General features: G+C 36.1%; 1 protein-coding gene across 2 annotated transcripts in view; it reads left to right on the top strand.

Moving 5' to 3' along the window:
• The window catches only part of LOC145679901 (synaptic vesicle glycoprotein 2B-like), a 126950-nt gene that overhangs the window by 41078 nt on the left and 61602 nt on the right, over positions 1 to 24270 (top strand). For both annotated transcript variants that reach the window (XM_081750415.1, XM_081750413.1), the window contains exon 6: positions 8448 to 8569. In XM_081750415.1, coding sequence (XP_081606541.1) covers positions 8448 to 8569 — 122 coding nt within the window. The remainder of the gene's footprint in view (positions 1 to 8447; positions 8570 to 24270) is intronic.

The raw sequence follows: 24270 nt of genomic DNA, 5'->3' as shown, positions 1-24270 counted from the left end.
CAGCTCTTCCAATAGAGAAGAATGCATTTTTCGAGTCGAGACATCACTTTTACAACACATTTTCGAGACGAGACAAACTTAAATCTTGCCTCGTGCGCATCCCTAACGGTAACGACAAAACCATGTCTGTCCTCTAAAAAGTACGGATTGATGACATTATGCATGTATCACGACACACCGAATCGAACTTGGATACCATGCAAAGATTTTTCATGAACATTACGATGGTTTTCTCGACCTCAAAACCTACAATTTTGTTTATTAACGTAACCAGATAAGGGAAATGGGCCTCAATTCACAAGATATAGTGCTAAAGAAATATTTCGTCCTCTTTGCACTTATTCAAGAGCATATTAGGTCTACATGACGTTTTTCCACTAAGCCTATTTGACGAATATGAGTACGAATGCAAGTGTTGTCTTATAATTTTTTGAACACTGCTATGCAGGCCCTTAGCAAGCTCAAAAATTTAGGGGGAGCCAGGTAGAAGTTAGGGGGGGGCCGACCCAATCATGTTATACTTCATCACCAGGGCCCGGATTTTGTTGACAAGTCAACTTTTTTCTGTTACGCATAGGACAAGGCAAGTTGAAATAAAAACGTTATTCATCAGCTCTAGGTTCTAAAATTATATCTTTTTATCGTCAACATTTTGTCACTTTTTGCTGTTTTGAAGTTTTAGGTCATTTTTTAATATTTTAAAGTAACTTTTAGGTCACTTATGGTCTTTTTATTCTTTTTCTTCTACATAAGGAAATCTTAAAATGAACGCTGTTTACGGATTTGAAGAACACGAAGTTAAATGATCTCTTCCCTGCTTCCTGATTATTGGGATGGAAAACTTCATTCCTAACAAGGTCATGAATACTAAGCTGTAGCTGGTTGACGAGGGGTGGGGGTTGGTAGGTAGAGAAACAGATGGGTTTGGGTTGCTGACCACATAAGATATGATGAGGTGAATAACTAAAAATAAATTGGAAGGCTTCAAAGATTTTAAACTTTTTTTTATCTATTATTCTCGTGTATACAGTCTACACTTGCGAAATTTGATTTCTAGTTTCAAACTTATAACTGAACTTGTACTTCCTAGTTTCAACTCGCAAGTGAATTGACACTTTCATTGCTTACAATACAGTACAATGGACTGATCATTGAACACAATATTTGATCAATGGGCTGCAGCTAACTAAAACAAAACTTTTGAAAATGATAGAAATGATATTTAAAATCCAATAGATATTCAAAAAATGTCCATGTTTAACGAAGTAAAATTTTTAAAAAACGCAAGTTTAAAGTCAATTTTTGGGAATTTTAGGGTCATTTTACAGGAATTTTAGTGTCATTTTATAGGTCACTTTTGGGAAAAGTTTAGGTCAACAAGATCCGGGCCCTGTTCATCACCATATTATAGTTCATTTGCAAGCCTACCGTGAAGCTTTTAGGGGCCCAGCCAAAGTTCAGGGGGGCCCGCCCCCCCTAGTCCCCCGTGGATACGGGCCTGCTGCTATGAGAAACATTTACTTCCTGGGACAATCAACAAGTAGATTTGTTGCAACTTTGTTGCATGGCGTTTGCAACACGTTGAATTGTCATGGGCACGAGACTGTCGACGTCGTCCAAGGGAACTTTTTGTTTGTTTGTTTGGTATTTCCTGTTTCTCGAAAGTTCCTTACTGCACGGACGATCACATTCTGAGATGGTACATCGTGTTTATTGAAGTGTTGTCTGGTTATTCTTTGTGCTGCGATTACATAGTCTTGAGAAACAAAATACACTTCTAAAAAGTACGCAGTTTTCCTTCAGGTCTACGACACCATCGAAGACTAGATACCTGCAATAAATAATGACAAAAAAAAAAAAAAAACTCCCATGCATTTACTTTGAAGAATAGTAACATACAAGTATATAAGATTACTCATATCCCTCCATATTATAAATAAAATTTGTCCCATCATTATTCCCGTTGCCGTTCCCAGCACGGGGAGGATAGGCTTATTGGATATACAGAAGGTCGATCCGCGTATATGTGTCCAATTTTGAAATAGCACTAACCTTATGAAAATCCATGGGACCACCATCGGTTGGCCTCAATGTGATGGCCATGTGTTCTGGCAATAGCCCTGCACCGTAACTTCCACTGTAGAAGACTACGACGAAGTACAGGAAGTGGAATCTTCTCCCATTCCTCCCGGCAGTCTTTCCACAGGCCCCCGAGAGTAGTGACACGACGAGAAGAAAGTGCCCTTTTCAGTAGACCAAACCCGCAGAAATCCATGGGACTGGCATCTGGTGATTTCACTGGTATATCATGAAATAGAATAGCACGAATACCGGTGTCTGTCTCCATCTGCTTCAGAAAGTTCTGGGTAGAATGAAATGTATGTGAGGAGGCCTTATCCATATGCACAGACTCTTGCTTTATGGCATGCCCATACAAACGAGGCAGATCTTCTGTATAAATTGGGTTCAGTATATGTTGCTGAAAGAATCCAAAATTGATTTTACAGTTTTTATGGACCTGACGACTTGTTAACTTGCCCTGATAAGAGTAACCGACGACAACCATAAATCCTTTCGAGAAAGTTGCTTTGCAATGACGGATGAACGCAGGAAGGCTTTTTGCATCTCGCGAAGTGTAAGTTATCGAGCGAATTTTGCCACAATCTGACAGATACACTCATGCTTCATCTAGTGTGGCCACAAACTTCCACTTTTTCCAGATAGATGGCGTTCATAGAGGCGCCTGCTATTAGTCCTTCTCTCACGGCGATGGGCCGCACTTAGGTAATGTCCATGACCTTTAAAGACATTCCGGAGGTTTAATTTTCCACTCAGAGCGCGGTTAACAGTTGACTGTGATATGTGGAGTCGAGATGCCATCACACGTTGCGGAGCGGGAGTTTCTTGTAAGGCCATTCACCGCAACTTCTGAGCTACTTCTGGAGTCACTGTGGTACACGCTCGCTTCCCCGACCCCTTAGTGGGTGAATGCTTACCTGGTATGTCTTCTTTTTATACTGCTTCATTATGTTCTTGATAGTCGTCGAACCCAATGCACAACCATTTTCTTTGCACTGCTTTTGAATTTTAGAACCCGAAAATTTGGCGTGGAAAAGTCCAATTACGTAGCCCTTCCAAAAACGGTTCACCTTTGAAGCCATGATGCACACGATACACAGTTTCGCTTGGCAGACGATAGAATGGACCTCCAGGTATAGCACACGCGTTTAACCACTTGGTTCGGTCGCTTCTGTGATCAGGGGTACGGGTGTAAAATTGGACACATATTCGCGGATCGACCTTCTGTATTTGAAACCCCTTCCCCCTTAGAATATTTACTTCAATGAAATTGTAATAACAAAAGTACAGAAGATATTCTACTTTTGCATCTGAAATACCCTGTCCTCCAAAGAATATAACTTTAATCAAATCAATATATTTAAAAAAAAATAGTTTGAATGGGTACTAATTATCTTCATGTCAAATGAGTTAGACGTTACCAGATCCCAAAAATTTATTAATTTGGACACACGTCTCCCTTCCTATCTTTGCCCATTGTAGTTTTTTTTTTTTTTAGGAACCGGGGGATGCCCTATATATTTTTTGGAGGTGGGGACGGCGTCCCCCAGCGTTCCCCCGCACTTTTACCCCTGGGTAAAATCAACCGAAATTTACACCTACCGTAAGTGTGCTTGCTTACTGGGAATGTGACAGACAGATTGCAGTTTTTTATTATTTTTTTTTAACTTCATTGTAGCCAATGAAAGTCCATCTCTATGTTAAAGATTGATATTTTTATAACGCAATTCTCTTTGACATATTGTTGGTTTTTATCATTATTCTATGGCCTCTCAGCCACAAAAATAGGACAAATCGAGGAATCAGCAGTTATACATAATGTATTGGAAAAAGAGACTACGCCATGGATGTGATTCCTTAAATACTTCTCAGCTATGTCCTGATTGTGGACTATTTGAGAGGGCAAGAATTGAAAGTCAAGCCCGCCAGTACCCGAAAACTTTTTACTTAGAAACAATCAATAGAAAATACGTCGGTACATGATTAAAATAGCTAGCTATTTATAATAAAATCAAACCAGTTGTGAAGTTTATAAACTCTACAATATTTCACTGTCCGCTTGATCACTCAGATTTCTCTGGATTTTGTGCAGTAAATGAACTTCTCTCTTTCTGGTGGGAAGGGCCGTTGCGTGGGTTGTAAGCGTCCAGAGCGAGAATTCCCACGTCCCCCTCCCCCCTCCCCCCGGGCAGTGTATTATGAAAAACAACCACAGCCTATTCTGTATCCCTAGATTTAAATATGAAATGTAAGATCATAATATAAGATAAAAAAAAGTTGGTATTATGTCATTTATTAAAGTGAATGTCTATTGCAGTTAAAACATAAAAGGTAATGAAAACAGGTTTTGAATTATTGAAATCGAGAGCTATTCTTGTTTGTTTTGAATTTGATACACACCAACATACTAATAGTATAGAATATGTAAATAACAATACAAATATTAAAATCCAAGATAAAAGAAAAACTCTTCTCACAGAGGGCTAGAGAGAATTCCAGTTGAATAATCCTAAACAATGTTTTACATTACGGGTAATTTTCAAGTTCAATACTCTATCGGGAGTCCCTCAAGGATCTAATTTAGGTCCCCTTTGGTTTCTTCTTATTTTTAATGATATTCCTCTGTGTATAAAAACTTGTCAAGTTCTTTTTTTACCGACAGTCTCAAATTATACTGCAAAGTAAGTTCAATTGATGACTACGAGAAAGTTGAATAGCATCTACAAAGAGTTCAAATATGGTGTAATAAAAACAAATAAGTCCTTAATGTGTCCAAATGCAAATCTGTATTTTTCACAAGGAAAGTGTTGGAATAGAAAAGTACATAGATATAAAGTGGTTAAAAATGTGCACAAGCCATTTCTAAGGTAATTTGGGCATGAGTATGTGCAAATAGAAAATATAAGGCTTAATGAAGATATAGAATAATGATGTTATGCAAAGATATGATTTAAGATTATAAGATTACAAGACTGATTACGATTATAAAATAAATATAATTTAAGAAGATTGATGTTACTAATGAGATTTATATCAAGAGAGAATACGGCACAGATTAAGAATAAATTGATTCAATAAGATATATGAAGTAGTGATTTGGAGTAGCTTACTGTTGTAGTAAGTTAAAGACTAGGAAGAGACATTGGTACGATAGAAAAGATTTTGATTAAGTAACCTAACAGAAAGAAATCCAATTAACTTTACCTATACAATAAGTGGCACTTCCATGTCCACCGCAAATACTATCAAAGATCTAGGAGTTATATTTGATAGCAAATTAACCTTTGCTCAACACGTTGACACAATAACGATTAGTGCTTATAGAAACCTAGGTTTAATTTATAGGATAGGACAGGATTTATACAAAGAATCAACTTCTATAAGGTTATTTTTTTCGTATGTGAGGTCAAAATTAGAATACTGTTGTACTGTTTGGACACCAAATGTCACTAAATACTCTGATGCAATAGAAAATATACAGTTTAATTTTTTTTTTAATGCTTGCATACAAGAAAACCGGTTTCTACTCAGGTATGTCCTTTACGAAGTCATAGTAACGAATGTTAGTTTTCAAACATTAGAAAAAAGGAGATGGGTGTTTGATCTGTTGTTCTTACATAAATTATTAAACGGTGAAATTGATTGTCCAGAATTAGTTTCAGAAGTATTATTATGCAAGGGCGCCCATGTTGTGGTTTCCAAGAGGGGGCAAGTATAAGCGACATTTCAAATATAGTTTCAAACTTTGCTGTAACTAATGTAAACATTCTATTTGGGTTTTCGATATTCCGAAGTATGATTTTTTCTAGGGGGGACGAGCGCCCCACCTTGCCCCCCCTGATGGGCGCCCTTGTTATTACGTATCCCAACAAATAAGACTAGAACAGCAAACACTGGGATATTCTATTGTAGAAAGACAAGAGCTAAGATGTTACATAAGTCTCCTCTGTGGAGAATGTGTGCTTCATATAACGAAATGATTAGATTTCAGGTAGTAGATGTATTTAATATTTCACTCACAAAAGGTAAAATGTCTTTTTTATTATTTTATTATAAATTGATGTGTGAAAATACAATCTCTTACATTTTAACTACTTGGTTTCTTTATTAGGATCATGCAGTCCATCCGTCCGTCCGTCCGTAAGCCCACATAATAACTTTTTTTGAGCAAAAGCGATTTTTTCGCAATAAACAACTAGAGCTATTATCTTGACCAAATTGGTTAATGGAATCAATCTGTTAACACCTTCACAGATAACGGTGACGTTAAAGGTGGCAACCCATGTCCAGTTTAAAATCTATAACACTCCTAGCTTTTATGCAACCTACATAGTTGCAAAGAAATGTTGGTTGCCTATAATTGAAGGATATAGAATCAGAGAAATGAAGTAAACGTCCGATGGTTATGTCCTTTATGCTAAAGGAGTCGGATGAATAATGGACGCCAATCATTATGAAATTATTATTGTACTCTTTCACCAGGAATCGAACCTGGGCCTCCTTACTATCTACGAGAGTTTATTACTTAGTATTTTTTATTTATTAGTATTTTTTATTACTTAGTATTTTTTATTTATTAGTATTTTTTATTTCTTAGTATTTATTAGTATTTTTACGTATGATCTGCACTTGCTTACATTATCTCTATCCTGGGTATGAAAAACAACTCGAAAAATCTGAAATCAGTTATAATCTGATCTTTTAATTTATATTTCATGAGCTCCCGCGTCGCTAAGGGAGATGAAAGTTCAATTTCTACCCGGGCGCACACACGGAGGGTGTCTACCACGTCCGTACCCCTTCCTCTTCAAACCTCCTAACTCAACATACATTTGTACACCTTTTCAATAAAACAGTACTTGTTCAACAGGGAAATGATTGATGTAGCATGAATATTTGATCTTATACTTTCTCTGTAGTCTTTCTCTTATAAAAACAATCTAGTTCCATAATTATTTTCTCAAAATATAGATGGAAGTATTTTACAATTACTTATCGTCTTTTCGGGTGCAGACTAATACCCGTTTAATACTACCTAGACATATTGGCTTGTTGTATTGGACCCTGCCCACCGCAAAGTTTGGACCCCTCGCAACAAAAATTTCTGAGTGCGCGCCCGAGGAGCTCATCTAACTCAGATTCCACATTTAACAGTAAGTCCACGTCTTTTATAGCCTCGCTACTGAAAGAGATGCTAAACTGAAATCAAATCAAATTAAGGCTTGTATATATATTATATTCTAACCAGATGTTTTATTGTATTCACTCTACAACAGTTCGCAATTTTTTTTTTTTTTTTTTTTTTTTTTTTGAATGTGATAATTCCGTACTCAAGTTTTTATGCATGTATTGAGTTATAGGTTGTGAAATAGCTGCTTCCGTGCCGTAATCTGGTATTATGCATTTAAACTAGCAAAACTCACCCTTTTGGAATCAATCTTATGTTAGAATCAATTGTATGACCTGATATGAAAGGTTTGTAATTCATTTCGTATTTAGATGATATTCAAGGGCGCCCATGTTGTGGTTTCCAAATGGGGAGCAAGTATAAGCTACATTTCAAATAGTTTCAAATTTTGATGTAACTATTCTAACAATTCTATTGGGTTTTCGATATTCCGAAGTACAATTTCCTCTAGGGGGTGAGAGCGCCCCACCTTGCCCCCCATGATGGGCGCCCTTGATGATATTGATTATTTTAATCATCATCATCATCATCATAGGTATTCTGCCTTTATTGGCAGGTCACTTGCCGCAGCTGAGAAGCTTCCATGCTCCACGGTCCTCCGCTAACCTTTTCGTCTTCGCGTATGATCTTTCTGTTTTAATATCATCCATTAATTGTAGTCTCCTTCGCCCCCCTCCCTCTCTTTCCCGCCACCATACCCTCTAGAACGTCCCTCATGATACAATCTCTTCTTAGGCAATGTCCCAACCAGTTTCTCTTCCTCTTCTTAATAATATCTAAAAGTGTTCTTTTCTCACCCACCATTTCTAACACTCTCTCATTCGTTTTCCGCTCGATCCAACTAATTCTTTCCATTCTTCTCCACGCCCACATTTCGAAGGCTTCCAGTCGATTTTCGTCACCTTTACGTAAGGTCCACGTTTCCGCCCCATACAGTACAACACTCCACACGAAGCATTTTATGAGTCTGGCTTCTTTCGCCATTCCTATCCTTGCTTTTATTTCACTTCGCATTTCATATCATTACTAAGAACACTACCCAGGTTCTTATTTTATTATTTTAAAAATGGAGTGAAAAAGATTCAACCTCAACAATGTATAGCTATTTAATTAAAATGAAAGTATATTTCAGCCTCAACCACATGTTTTAGAATACATAAAGTATCTTATTTCTTGATAGCGCTGCCGCACCCTGCACCATAATCTTCCCTTATGTAGCAGAATTTTTGAATATGCACTGGAGAGGCTGTTATATCAGTTTTCTGCAGTTGTTTTGGTTTGTCGGAATGGTGTCTTTGACAGGTAATTAATTAAAAGTGTTGTTTATTTAAAATAATGTTTGTGTAAAATATGTATGATACTAAACACTAGAATATGAGTGCAGTCTTAAAATATACTTATCATTGAGTCAACTTTTACAGAAAGTAGAAGATGAAAATTTTATCAATGAAAGTTGGTTCGGGAGTACAATAGAGTCTGATACATAAATATGGTGAAATGATCCTATGTAACTAAATTTTCTGTGCACCACGGTTGCCAACTATACGATAATTTATCGTGGTATACGATAATTTAAGTCTTAATAATGATATATATGATAGAGCCCTAACGATAATAGGTGAATATACGATAATTTTAGAACACACACTTTTGGGCAGTTTTTGAATGTACAAATAAGTTGTAGGTATACATTATGGAATTCCCTGATTCTAAAATTGCTAACAAGATTCAATTAGGTAGAACTAACGCAAGGGGTGTGATGTTACAGAAACAAAAAATCAGTTTAATAATCGATAATAATCAGTTTAATAATCACAAATAAGTTGTAGGTATACATTATGGAATTCCCTGATTCTAAAATTGCTAACAAGATTCAATTAGGTAGAACTAACGCAAGGGGTGTGATGTTACAGAAACAAAAAATCAGTTTAATAATCGATGAGTCTACAGATATTTCGACTACAAAAGAAGTGTACACACAAACAAAAGTGTACACACAAACAAAAGTTTGGCAGCTATTACAAATCTATTGTGATAAAAATGTGAAAGCTGCAGATGAAATTGCCACTGCAAATCATCTTTATGAGCTCCTATACAGTGCGTTCCACGAATAACATTAATTAGGGATGATACGATACCGGGACCAAGTACCTGGGGAAAATCTATATATAGTCTGAAAGCTCTTGCCATGAGAAGTACGAAACCATTTTCAAATCATGGGCAAACCCGCAACTTGACCCTATAAGGGGCCGGTTTGTTGGTGTTTGTGATCCTCTGTATGGCATATTCGATACAATAAAAATGAATGTTACGATGCATCACGCGTAAGCGTCTGAGCCCATTATGTTCCTTTTTGACTCATTGCTAGAACGTCACTCGAGCAAGAGTTTGATAATATCACTTTGGGCCCAGATGTACCCACTTGGCCAGTGTTGCCAACGAACTGTAAATACAGTGTGGAAGATGGATTCTGTACTACTGGATGTATATTTGTATATCCATGAAACGTGGCATAAACACCATTCGTCATTGGAAAAGATATATTATGGACGTATTCCTCTCCCAAGTACCCCAGTTTGTCAGTGTTGCCAAACGATTGTAAAAATGAGAACTTCTAAAACACACACACCCAGATATACATCCAGTAGTACAGAAACCATCTTCTACACTGTATTTACAGTTCGTTGGCAACACTGACCAAGTGGGTACATCTGGGTGTAAAGTGATATGATCAAACTCTTGCTCGAGTGACGTTCTAGCAATGAGTCAAAAAGGAACATGATGAGCTCAGGCGCTTACGCGTGATGCATCGTAACATTCATTTTTATTCTATCGAATATATCATAAAGAGGGTCACAAACACCAACAAACGGGCTCTTTATAGGGTCAAGTTGCGGATTTGCCCGTGATTTGAAAAAGGTTTCATATTTCTCATGCCAAGAGCTTTCAGACGATATATAGGTTTTCCCCAGGTACTTGGTCCCGGTATGGTATCGTCCCTAGTAAGGCCCGTCTCCTGAAGAAACCAAGGTACATAGAAACATGAAACCTTTTGTAACTTCCAAGGGACATAAAAGACATCATTATGTTGATATAGAGAATCCCCATGAGGTGCGCTCAAGAGGGTTATGGGGGTAACTACAAAATTTTAAATAGCAATCCCCACCGTGTTGTATCTCGATTGAAAGTAATCACGTGTAGAGATCAGTTCTGGAAGCTGCTTGTCGCTATCGTGTCTCTATCCATCATGGCGGTCATCCGTAAGTACGGTCGAGGTACTCGTAGTTTTCCTCGTAACACCCTTAGGACCCCCTCATGTAGGATTTTCCTTATCAGCATGATGTTGTATTTTGTGTTCCTTTAAGGTTAGAAAAGGTTTCATGCTTCTATCTACCTTGGTTTCTTCAGGAGACGGCCTTAGTGTTATTCGTTTAACGTACCTCGACCGTACTTACGGATGGTCGCCATGTTGGATAGAGACACGCTAGCGACGCGTAATTTCCAAAATTGGTCTCTACATGTAATTACCTTTCAAATGAGATACCACACGGATGGGGTTGCTATTTAAAATTTTGTAGTTACCCCCCGTAAGCCTCTTGAGCTCACCTCATGGGGGGTTCTCCATATCAGCATAATGTCTTTTGTGTTCCTTGAAGGTTACAAAAGTTTCATGCTTCTATCTGCCTTGGTTTCTTCAGGAGACGGGCCTTAGTGTTATGCGTGGAACGTACTTCGACCGTACTTACGGATGTCCGTCATGTTGGATAGGAACATGCTAGTGACATGTACTTTCCAAAATTGGTCTCTACATGTGATTACGTTTCAAACGAAATACTTGCTATTTAAAATGTTGTAGTTACCCCTCGTAACTCCCGTGAGCGCAGGGGGTTCTCCATATCAACATAACGTTGTCTTTTATGTCCCTTGAAGGTTACCAAAGGTTTCATGTTTCTATCTGCCTTGATTTCTTCAGAAGACCGGCTTTAGTGTTATTCGTGGAACGCACTGTATAATGCTTTAACAAGTAGAAATATCCCACTTGAAAATGTAATAGTTTTCACATCCGATGGTAGCAGCATAATAATGAGAAAATATACTTCTGTTGCAAGTAGGCTACGTAAGGACTTTCCTGGCTTTTTTGTACAAAAATGTATGTCATTCGTTTCATCTGTGTGCAAGGGAGGTTCTTAAACCCCTATTTGGAGTCCGAACTGAAGATTACTAGGTAAGTTTATAATATTTTATTGATATTATTACTAGTATTATACTTGCTTTTACAATTGTCACGTTCATAGGGAATATACGATAATTTTGAAAACGAAAATCGATAATTTTGTTTAGAAACAGTGCTTTGCACACATGTTATAGGCAGTTATGCCAACCCGTGGGAAAATTTCTACTTTGTCGGATTTTTTAGGATTTATTATTATTATTACTATTATTATTACAATGTACAACTACTTGTATAATGCTGTACGTGATCAGTTGGACATAAATCAACATGGGTTTATAAATGGTAAATCAGTTATTACAAATTTGGCATGCTTTGTTCATAGTTTGTTTTCTGTTATTCGATCGGGTGGTCAGACAGATGTTATTTACTTCGATTTTGTCAAAGCTTTTGACAAATTACCTCATCACTTATTAATAAGTAAGTTGTATAAGTACAAATTATCGAATCAAATAATAAAGTGGCTAAAATTCGTACTTAAATAATAGGAAATTCAAAGTAAGGTATAACGGCTATATGTCTTCTATTCATAATATAACATCTGAAGTGCCTCAAGGCTCTAATCTTGGTCCGTTGTTGTTTTTGTTGTATGTAAATGACCTACCTGAGAAGTTAAATTGTAGATATCTGATGTATTGCGATGACATAAAAATTTTTAAAGAAATTAAAACCTTTCAAGATCAAGTAACTTTACAAGATAATATTGAACTAGTGGTCAAGTGGTGTGAAAACAATTTTTTGCCATTGAAAATCACCAAAACTAAAGGTATAACTTTCTCAAGGAAAACTGATTTTCTTTTGTATAATTACACAGTCGGTAAACAGAGAATCGATTTTGGAGCCTATGCCAAGGATTTAGGAATAATTTTAGATAACAAGTTATGATTCAACAAGCATTTACAGGTAATAACTTCTAAGACTAGGAAGAACTTAGCTATGTTAAAATGTCTATGCCGTAATTTTTCGAATGTCAACACCTGTAAGACTTTGTACATTTGCAACGTGCGATCCCATTTGGAGTACGGCACTGTTATTTGGAATATAGTCTTGGGGCCATACATAGAACCTGTTGGAAAAGTTGCGTATACAGCATTTGTCTTTTGGAATAGTTTGTATGATAGTAGTGGACTATTTATGGGTTGGTCACGTGATCGGGATAGTGCGCAATTTCTCCCAATATGGCCGACCAGCCAAAGTGCAATCTTTGTGAAAAAAACACATATCTCCTAAACTTATAGTCCAATCTTCATGATTTAAAAACTAAATGACGTAGAAGGTAACAGACTATAATAAATTATCTAAAGTGTTTGACTAATCATTGAAATAAACACCTATTAAAATAATTGTATATTAAAATTTGCATTTTTTTATGATGGGTATAACTCATATTTTTAAACATGACAAGTTAACAACTGGAATGATCGAAAAACGCATTTTTTAACTTAAAAGGGTATTAAAATATCTTTCATTTGACATATACATCATTAAAATCGGTTAAGAAACAAAGAAGATACAACGATTTAGTTGGGAGCATACATAGGATCTGTTGGAGAAAGTTGCGTATACGTCATTTCTCTTTTCGGATAATTTATGTGGTGTTGATGGACTAATTATGGGTTGGTCACGTGATCGAGATGATGTGTGTTCTCTTTTAGTTTTGTTTCAAATTTTAATCCTTTGCGGACAGTAGTATATATAGATTTTATTTAGAGTTACGTCACTTGCTTGCATATGTATTATTGAATTACAGTGAATTGGTTGCTTATAATACGTTCTTCTGTTTTGTATCGTTTCTGATATTTTTTCTACATCATTTGAAATGGAATGAACAATTGTAGTGCGATCTCCGATCAAAAAGATATCGAAAACAGAAAACAATGCGAATCCAGTATGTATTTTGTGCAAGATCCAGACTCGAGGGAAAAAAGTTTATGGGACCGACAGTGGTAGAGAAAACATTTCATATTCTTCGCGGAAGCTCCAGGATGGCCTGTTAGATAAAGTGGAGTTCAGTGAAATTTACTGTCACATTGACTGTTATAGACCCTACGTGTTAAAAGCGAACGAATAGGATATGTGGAAAATGTGTTGTTGGTGACAGTGGTAACTACGATAAAGATCGAGTTTTGCGCAATCGGAAGAATACTTCCATAAGGGAACGTTGCGTTGTGTGTGATCAGATATCAAACGAAACTGACAAAAAATTGTGCAGGATTTGTGAAAGAGACAGAGCTGCTCAATTTCTCGCAGCATCTCGATACTTTCAAGAAGATGTGTTCTCAAGGACAAGCACTTTAACAGACGAAGATAGTGTCTTTGCCAGTGATATCGTGTACCATTGCCAATGCATGAGCACGTTTCTTTTAAAATACACTAGGGATACCAACAACCAGGAAAAATATGTGAGTCCTGTTGTTTCAGAAGCATTTAAGAAACTTCTTGAGACGATTTCGTTTCCCGCTAAAGGATATGAACTTTCTCAGCTGTGCTCCTTTATGAATGAAGAATGCAAATCTACCGAATATGTGACAAACAAGATGCTTAATCCTAAAGAAAAAAACAAATCGCAGTCAGTTTACTCATCACAAGTACGTATTCCAGATGTTGTTGATAAAGTGAGGAATGTAGAAACTTCTTTACATAGTTTTACAGTAGAAAAGTTGAAAAGAGTGTTCAAAGATTATGATTTTCAACTTGAAAATTCCAACTAGCGACAGGGAAGGTAATTGGGAACTGCATGTGTCCGCTTTCCGCAGAGCGCTGCCATTATTTTTTTGCTTTGGAAAGATAAATTACATTAGGTGGGGAAGTACTCACTTTGAAGACTGTCTTAAACTAGCTGAAGAGCATCCAAATTTGTATGAAGACTTTTTAGGAGGGCATTTCGTTGTGCAGCAAAGACATTTCAGTAGTGTCGCTATGGATCAGGCATTAGAACAGGCCTGCAAAAGGCCCCAGTGGAATCATTGCAATAACCCGCAGAAAAGAAACTGTAGCGCTAAGAAATCTCGTTCAACATGAAAAGACTGCAATGAAACATCTTTTTCGTACTTTATGTCGGATGCAATTCTATGATGAATGCGTGACGCACCATGAGTTTTCAAAAACACAAACAGCTCATGATGAATAACTAGTGACAAGACCTGTGAATTTCATCGCTGAAATGGGCAACCCATTTGCCTTATCCGATGATGGAATTCAGAACATCATCACAGGTCGTCGTTTCACTGAAGAAGAAAAGAAATTTAAGCTAGAATATGTTGATATAGGAGAGAAGCAATACCAGGAATTTAGGAAATATGTTTTTGTTGAGAAAACAAAGATACTGCTTTCACCCTTACACCGGATGAAGAACAATGTGTTTCATTCAGATCCAAAGAAGTCAGTTGATGTTCAAAAGGAAACCATTGACGCCTTGCAGCTTGTAGATATAGCACGTGAAAGAGGCTATTCAATCGATCGTCTGCTATGTTGGGAACTCACATCTAGATCTTTTTACTTGATGAGAAATGGATTCCTCCGTAAATATCAAAAGTCAGAAATGGTTTGTGAGCTTGAGAAAGATTTACCTGATATGGAACGATACTGAAGCAACTTCCCGAGTCCACTCTTCCAACCGCCACCATAATTGACTTCATGCTTCATGTAGCAGCTGCCGGTGGAAAGTCATTGCAGACCTTTGGAGATCTAGTAAAGAGCGTGTTTCAAAGAATACTTCATTTTTCAAAAGGATCTGTGAGGGTAGATATTGTTATGGATGTTTACTTGGAAGGAAGCATTAAGTCGTCAGAGAGAAGAAGAAGAATGGCTTTTGATCCTATTGAAATTACTATATCTAACATGGAAACACCTCTACCAAAGGACATGAATTCGATTTGGGCGTCTACACACAAGTACAATTTTCAACAGTTCTTTGCTCAATGCATTATGGATCATGGTTCCCGGCACAATATTTCCATCTACATAGGCGGTCTTGGAATCAACGAGGAAAAGAGTGTACGCATTTCGAATGGCGAGTCTACTGAAATAGAGTATTTAACATCACATCTTGAAGAAGCAGATGAAAGACTTGTTTTACATGTGAATCACGCCATCAGGACATCAGAAATGACCAACGTACTTTTTTGCATTGGAATTTAACCCATTAGTGCCCAGAATTTCCCACTGGTATTTTGAAAAAAGTTTTTTTCGCATTTTGGTCTTAATAGTACTCTAAAATAGATATTAGAATATTTTTGAAAAATATTTATTTTTTCTTGTTTTTTTAGCCCGGCAATTTAACTTGCCAACAGGCATATACATATTAAAAAAGGGAAAATTTTCAAAAGTTACAATTTTTAAGGAGAAAATACACTGGAAAATCATACCTATTAAAATTAAATCAATCCTTCCTTTACAGACCTTCAATCCTTCCTTCTATATTATTTATCTTATATGTTATTTATTATTTATAATTTATCTTATTATATTACATATATTCATATATTTATTTTATATATCACAATTTGGTTAAGGAATCATATAATTATTGTATATAAACAAGTTACAATTAATTTTTCTTTCAAATGTTATTTTTTTTCCTTCCCACTTAACCCCTCACTGGTATCTCAGCCATAATCTATATTAATAATCCCATATTAAAATTATTACACTTACCTCCCATTAAGATTGCATAACACCACACTTCCTGAAGTACTATTAACTAATTCGTTTTATTTTTCTTTCATGTAAAAAAAAAAAAATCTGAATCAGCGCAACCTTGAATTCTATCCTTCTACATCTTCAGTTTCTACGTAGTAATGGGAGCGTCCGCCAGAGGGCAACCTTCGACAACATATTATAATTAATTCATACCTGACCGCCATCTTAAGGACATTGGAGAATTACTACAGCATCTTTGGGTCATCAACACTCTTCTCCAGGAGAACACTCCGAATTTTTTTCAAAATCGTCGTGGAGAAATAGAGCAGGGAGTGTAGAGGATATCAGGCTTAGCGCCTATTTTGAATTCTCCCTGTATGTTGTTATTGTTCTTTAAACAAGAAATTGTAATTATTAAATAATAAAGAAGAGACTTCCCTATGTTGTCACCTCATCCCAATACAAATTCATGCTTACCATTCTCTTCCTAGTTTCCGTAACTTCACCAAAACAAACTCAGCCACGCCGTTTCAGCAATTAAACTTCCCTATTAACCAACATAATTGTGATGAGCTAGTCATCCACGTGCGGAGCACCAGGAAGAAGCGAAAGCTAGGAAGTAGAACAAAACCAGGGGACACGGAACCCTCCGTGTGAGAAGTGTGACAGGAGCCGCCAGAAACACACTTTGGACCCTATTCAGAAGAGTCGTCGTAGCAGCAATTGAGAGACGGTCGGCACGCCTGGGCCCTCACCATCCATTGCATGACAGAGGTGTCATTCCAAAGAGGCCAGGACATCTGGGAGCTGTTACCCTGAGATCGAGAGGTTCTTCACTGTCGAACGTGAGGTCCAAGATCGATACCAGACGGAAATACTCAACGGATTGGAGGATAAGGCTTCACCCGATAATTGAAGAGGCTCGTCATATCGAAATGGCTGAGGTACAGTAAAACCCTTTCCTTTCCTAACCTTTGCGTCTCTGTGATTTCTTCTATTAGAAAACATGCATTTCATTTCATTCATCCCCAATTAATTACTTCAGCACTGTGCTGCTCAGATCCCCACGTACTTTCTCTCTTGCCATGCGAAGTGCTATCCCCACATTTTTTCAGTAAAGAACTGATAATTGAGCAAATAACTGTGGTTGTAACCCCACAGTACAGTACAGCAAGAGTATTTCAAATCAATCCAGTTGAGTCTTTCTCTTCAAAACACATTGTACCCAAAAAACAGTGCTAACCTCGCATTAATATATTATGCAAAGAAAATGCAAGAATGCTATAACGAAACAGACTCCAAAATTATTTTACGGTTAAAACCAGCAATGCCAATAAATGAGTTTTTGCGCTATGACGAAAAATTGCCGTGGCAACTTAAGTTGCCAAGGGGCAGCAATGGGTTAAGAAGAGAGGACTTCTTGAAATGTGGGTTCTGTGTGGCGCAGGGTCAACAACCAGACATTTACCAGTTCACACACTTATTGACTACATTCCAGAACCTTTTATCAACATTTTGCTAGCTGTCCATGCGTTGTCTGGATGCAATACCACAAGCAAATTTTCGACAAAACACGCTGCTGTTAAACGTGCGAAGGAGTCACCTCAACTTTTGGAACATTTTTGGAAGAAGGAGTTAAACAACGTAATGGTTCAACAAGCTGAGTCATATCTTGCAAGTACCATAAAAGCAAACTATACAACATTGGATGAACTCAGAGTTACGGAATATCACAGAATGAAATGTATTGATTTCACAAAGTTCCCACCAACATCATCATCAACACACTTACACATAAAAAGAGCGTATCTTCAAAGTCATCGTTCGTACAATATATTTTAGAATTACACACCACTTAATCCAGCGGACTATGGTTTCGTAGAAGAAGACGGTGATTGGTTACCATCTGTAGTAGAAGAAAGACTTCCACCGGATTTACCTGTACCGTGCACATGCAAGAAATGTGCCAAAAGCACTGTCTCCAAGTGTCGTTTAGCAGTGATTTCGTGCTCGAAATTCTGTGAATGCGATCTAAATGGTTGTAATAATCCATACAACTAGCATGAAAGCTATAGTACCAAATAACAAAATTCATATAATAACATTGTATTATGTCATTCTTTTGTAACATCCAAAATAATGTTTATTTTTTTGTTGTTTTTGTTGACTATGTTACTATATCATCATGTGTACTATGTACACTACGTATTATTTCTGAGACTATAACAATTGTCACTACACACTTAATTAAAAAATATAAGTATTGAGAGAAAAGATAGTCATTAAAAGATTGAACTTATCAAATTCTTCTAACTCCTAAGATTGTAACTTTTAGTATGAATATTTACCAACATCTTGGAAAAATCTGTCCATATCAAATCTTTGGTCAAACTGGAAATAATCCCATGCAGCAGTAACGAGAATGGTGTTCTATAAGTGTGCATTCCAATATACGTAATGACGTCATCAACCCCTCCTCTGTGGGCGCAAAAACCTAAGGAGCCTATTTATTCTTTAATACAAATGTGCACTATCCCGACCATGTGGTCAACTCATAATTAGTCCATCAACACCACATAAATTATCCAAAAAGAGAAATGCCGTATACGCAACTTTCTCCAACAGATACTATGTATGCTCCCAAGTAATTCGTTGTATCTTCTTTGTTTCTTAACCAATCTTAATGATTTATGTGTCAAATGAAAGATATTTTAATACCCTTTTAAGTTAAAAAATGTGTTTTTCGATCATTCCAGTTGTTTACTTGTCATGTTTAAAAATATAAGTTATACCCATCATAAAAAATGCAAATTTTAATATACAATTATTTTTATAGGTGTTTATTTCAATGATTAGTCAAACACTTTAGATAATTTATTATAGTCTGTTACCTTCTACGTCATTTAGTTTTTAAATCATGAAGATTGGATTATTAGTTTAGGAGATATGTGCTTTTTTCACAAACGTTGCACTTTGGCTGGTCGGCCATATTGGCGGCCATATTGGCAGAAATTGCGCACTATCCCGATCACGTGACCAACCCATAAATAGTCCACTATTACCATACAAACTATTCCAAAAGAGAAATGCCGTATACGCAACTTTTCCAACAGACATTGTCTGGCCCCAAGACTAATAATGAAAGTAAGTATTTTGTAAATGTTATAGAATCTGCTCAAAACAATTTTTTGGCTTTTGGCTTGATTACGATGGAAGTTTAAAATCTTCAAAGATATGAGTTTGTCTTGTATATCTAAAGAGCTTTATTTGTTACCTCTAACTGATAGGCGGTGTATTTTTGATGTGAGTTTTTTTTTTTTTTTCATAATATTCTTCAAGGTGTCTTTTCTATTGATGGTCTATGGTCCATAAGAATTCCATATCGCAATGTTAGAAATTTTCTACCTTTTGTTTCGAATGTTCCTACCCTGAAATGTTCAATTTATAAAACTATAGATACAGCCAATAAGTATTACTATGCTATAGATATCTTTCAAAGTAATTTTGTTAAAATCCGTTCACAATTAATTAAAATTCGAAAGGATATATAATTTTTTTTCTCCTTAACTTGTAAGATGCCATTTGAGAATTTTTGTTTTTTAGGTTTTTTAGGTTGTTTTTCTTGTTCTCCCTTTCAACTTTCTTTCTCTTTTCCTATCATCTTTTTCTCTTTTATCCTTGCTTCCTTTTTGGATACTACACTTTTTGTTTTTTTCTTTTTTTATCTTGGTTATGAGTTTTACATGCCATATGCTTATTTTGTATTCTTTGTCTTTTGAGTGAGTGTACTTTAATTAAGGTGCCAATTGATTTGAAAATTATGCTTATATTCTTTTATGATTTTCATGTATTTTCATTTGTAACTTTATGACTATATGTATGTTCCTTTTTAATATGTTGTATACTTTTTCCCTATTGTATAATCATATCAATATGTTATTATTTTAGTCTCATGACTGGGTGTACTTTGTTTGAGATGTACTTGGGATGATAATTTTGTTTATTTGTTTTTTCATTATAATTTTCATTGTATGTTCATCTGTAATACCCATTGCATTTTTTTTTTTTTTTTTTTGCATGTTTCATTTTTATGTTATGTTTAAATTGTAAGTGCCCTATATTTGTATAATCTTTCTTTGGGGGCACTTTGTGGCTGTAGCTGTTTGTCCCTAATAAACATTTAAACATTATTATTATTATTATTATCATTATTATTAATATTAATATTATTAAGAATTTTGCATTTCGGCAGGTCCTAGGACTAATGAGATTTTTTTTTTCAATTTTAAAATTTAGGCCTGGAAATATTTCTTCCACTTTTCTCGATCTTCAGCTTCCTCTTTTAACTACCAATATTTTCTCCTACCTTGCAAATCTTCGATCAACTGTGTTCTTCTTCTTCCTATTCCTCGCTTCCCTGCCATTTTCCCTCGTATGGTGGTGTGAAGAAGACAATTTCTTCGCAAGATGTGTCCAATCCAATTGCCCTTTCTACGAAGGATGGTGGCTATAAGTGTTCCCCTTCTCTCATATCTGTTTTAAAACATCTTCGCTTGTTGCTCCCTCTCTGTCCACTTTATCTTCTCCATCTTCCTCCAACACTACATTTCGAAGCTCTCTAAATATTTCTTCTCTAACTTCCGTAATGTCCAAGTCTCTGAACCATACAGTCCAATGCTCCATATATAGCACTCAAATATTGAGTCTGCTAGTTACGAGTGATCTTTTCTTGTTGAATGCTTCTTTAGCTATGGCAATTCTTGACCTGAACTCTTTGGTGCAGTAAGCGTCTCTCGTCAAAATACTTCCCAGATACTTGAAATTATCGACCTCTTCAAGTTCTCTTTGTTCTACTCTGATCTGTAAGGACGTGTTTCCACGGGACATACTCATGTCTATTGACTTTTCGATATTAATTTCCATTCCATACAGTTTTCCAGTGTCAACCATTTTGTCAAGCGTCTCCTGTAGTCCTCCTTCGGTTTTACCTATTATAACCGTATCATCTGCATACCTGATCTTGTTAATGATCTTCCCTCCAATCTTGAAATATCTAATTCCAATTAATACTTTCTTCATTAAACATTCATTGTAAATGTTGAATAGTTGGGGCGACAAACTACATCCTTGTCTGACTCCTCTTCCAATCTCCACACTATTGGTTTCTCCTTCATACAAGCGCAACTTCACTCGTTGTTCTATGTACAGGTTTTGAATGAGTCGTCGATCTCTCCAGTTGACTCCGATTTCCTTAAGTATTTTCAGAAGTTTCGTCCAATTGACTCGGTCGAAAGCTTTTCGCCAGTCGATGAAACACAAACACAACTCTTCCTTTACATCAAGAATTCTTAATTCTCATCAATCCAATAGCACCTCTGGTGCCTTTTCCTTTCCATAATCCAAATTGATCTTCTAACCTCTCATCTATCTTACTTTCCAGCCTCCTGTTCAGTATGCGTGCAATGATCTTTCCAGTGTGGGGTTAATTTATATATCGTAATATATTTACTATTTAATAAACTAAGGCTTATTTCAAATTATAATAGTATCTCCAGCAGCCAGGGCCGTGCCGTGGAAAATCAGCGCCCTGGGCGAGAGTATACGACGGCGCCCCCATACATATATTCCAAGCAATTTTTCCTATCTTTTTTCCTTTTTTCTCCCGGGTTTTTCGGCCCCCTTACTTCAGCTCCCAGGGCCGTAACCCCACTCGCACTCCCCCCCACGGCACGGCCTTGCCAGCAACCTCCATAAAAAAAACATATTGCTATTAACAGCAAAAAATGATCGTCGCTAGCAAAGGGTATCTATCCTATATATTAAAAAAACACAACAATAATAAAATCCTTTAAATCCATTAAAATAGAAAATAACAGCTTTTCAGCTCTTAAATATATTTATAATTATGTATGCACTTAATTTTAACATTAATCAACTGCTTAGTTTATACTAAAACAACAAAATTTTCAAAACTAATGCTCCAAAACAAATATTCATGCAAGTAAAAAAAAAAAAAACCTTTGTAAAAACCCCACCAGAGGGCAACACCTGCTGGCACAAAAAAACAGGCAGGTAGTTAAAAATGTAAATAAATAATTCGTGTTTAATATTAATATCTATTCTTTTATCAAATTTAAATACAATATAATATATATCCATCAAAAGCTTAAACTTGTAAAAGAAACAGTAATAGTATTAAAATTGCAAATAAATCCCACATATGCGTGTAATTAACATAAAAAATTAATAAAGTGCTTTAATTAAATCACGCAATTCGATAATCTATAATTATAACCCTCTTCACCTCAACTACCCCCCTCCCCCGCCATAAAATTTCAGCAAGCTTCAAATCAAGCCCATAAAAAAATAAACTCCAGGGTTTATTTTAAAACAAAAAATAAAATTTAAAAAAATCAATTCTTACTCGTAAAGCTACTCACATCAAACTGCATTTCGTCGGTGATGCCAACCTGAAGCAATATGAAATCCCATCTCGAGAGGCAAAAAATCCCATTTTTCGTGTGAATTTCCCACGTTATACTAATTAAAAGTATGCTATGATATTAAAAATTAAATTTCTTTGTGTTAGTCACCTTTTACAATATCTAAATGAATAAGCCTTAAAATTCGATCTTCTCGAAAAATCCCATATATGCTGCTTATTATCCCTTTCCGAGATAATAACGTCAAAAACTCCCACGATATGGGATTTTTCCTACAGGTTGGCATCACTGTTTCGTAGCTGCGTCTCGAAGAACCACTATGTGACATTTTTGTCGAAAATGAGTTATGATGTTTAAAAAAAAGTACTGAAAGTTGTAGGCTTTAGGTTCTCATCACGTACGTATTGATTAATGTATACAAATCCTCTATGTGCTTATAAAGGCGCAATAGACACAAAAATAGTAATATGATATTGTTGAAGCAAGCTACAACAATGTCTAGTGCATAATATACGTAGAACCAACTTTATTATATTTTTCAAGTGTTACCGTGTACCTGGCCAAATTTTAAGAGTTTGGAATGTTTTTTTGCTTCTTCTGAAAAGTTATGATTTTAACACATAGCGATTCTTCGAGGCGCAGCGACGATTTAAAACTTCAAAGGGCTCGTTCTGCTAAGTATACAATCATCATGTATTGTGTATGTTTATAAAAACAAAGAAACATATTAACGTTTTCTTAAATGTAAAATGATATCAATGTTAATAGCCAATGTGCTAAAAAGAACAATAATATAAAATTTCATAAAAACAAACAATTACTTCTGTAATAACAATGTAAAATTTCAGCAAAAACAAAATAATCAAAAGACATTGCATATAAATAATCAACACCAAAAAGAACTATATCAGTAACTCAAGCCCGTAGCCAGCCCAAAAATTTAGGAGGGGCCCGGTCGAAGTTTGGGGGGCCGATCCAACCATATTGTAGTTCAGTTTTAAGCCTACAGTGAAAATTTTAGGAGGGGCCATTAAAAATTTAGAGGGGGCCGGTCCCTAGACCCCTACTGGATACGGGCCTGCAGTTACTCCGTTTTACAATCGTATAAAGTGTCATCTTCACTTTTCTTATAAAAATAATAAAAATACGTAGCTCAAGTAGTAGAGCGTTGGCTTCCCATTCGGGAGGTCGTGGGTTCGAATCTCGCTGCCGACCATCCTGACTGAGGTTTTCCAGGGTTTCCCTCAGTCCTACCAGGCAAATGCCGGGATGGTACCTACTAAACAAGCCCTGGCCGATACCTTCCCAAATCCTTTCCATTGTTACTGTTGTTGTTAGATATCCAGTGTAAAATGGCCTCTGAGCTGTATCTGGTGATTGTTAAATAAATAAACAAATAATTAAGCAAAAAGATACCCACTATAATCCTAGGTAAATCGCAAAAGACAAAAAATCTCGCAACCTTTATAAAAATTTTCACAAATAATAAAAAAAACATTCACAAAAATTTAAATTTTAAAATCGCAACCGCATTCCCAATCTAAAGTCACTTATTGCTTAAAAAAAACTTGCTAGTTGCGGTAGAATGAGTAAATAGCAATGTTCCTTCTAAAACACCAAAACAACAAAACTTCAATCAACCAGGCAGCTATCTCATCAATGAAAAAGTGAAACCTCCGAGGGAGCAC

Source organism: Thermobia domestica, chromosome 2 (assembly GCF_964235325.1).
Source record: "Thermobia domestica chromosome 2, izTheDome1.hap1.1, whole genome shotgun sequence".
Classification (NCBI taxonomy): Eukaryota; Metazoa; Arthropoda; class Insecta; order Zygentoma; family Lepismatidae; genus Thermobia; species Thermobia domestica.
This window is presented reverse-complemented; position numbering and strand designations above follow the sequence as displayed.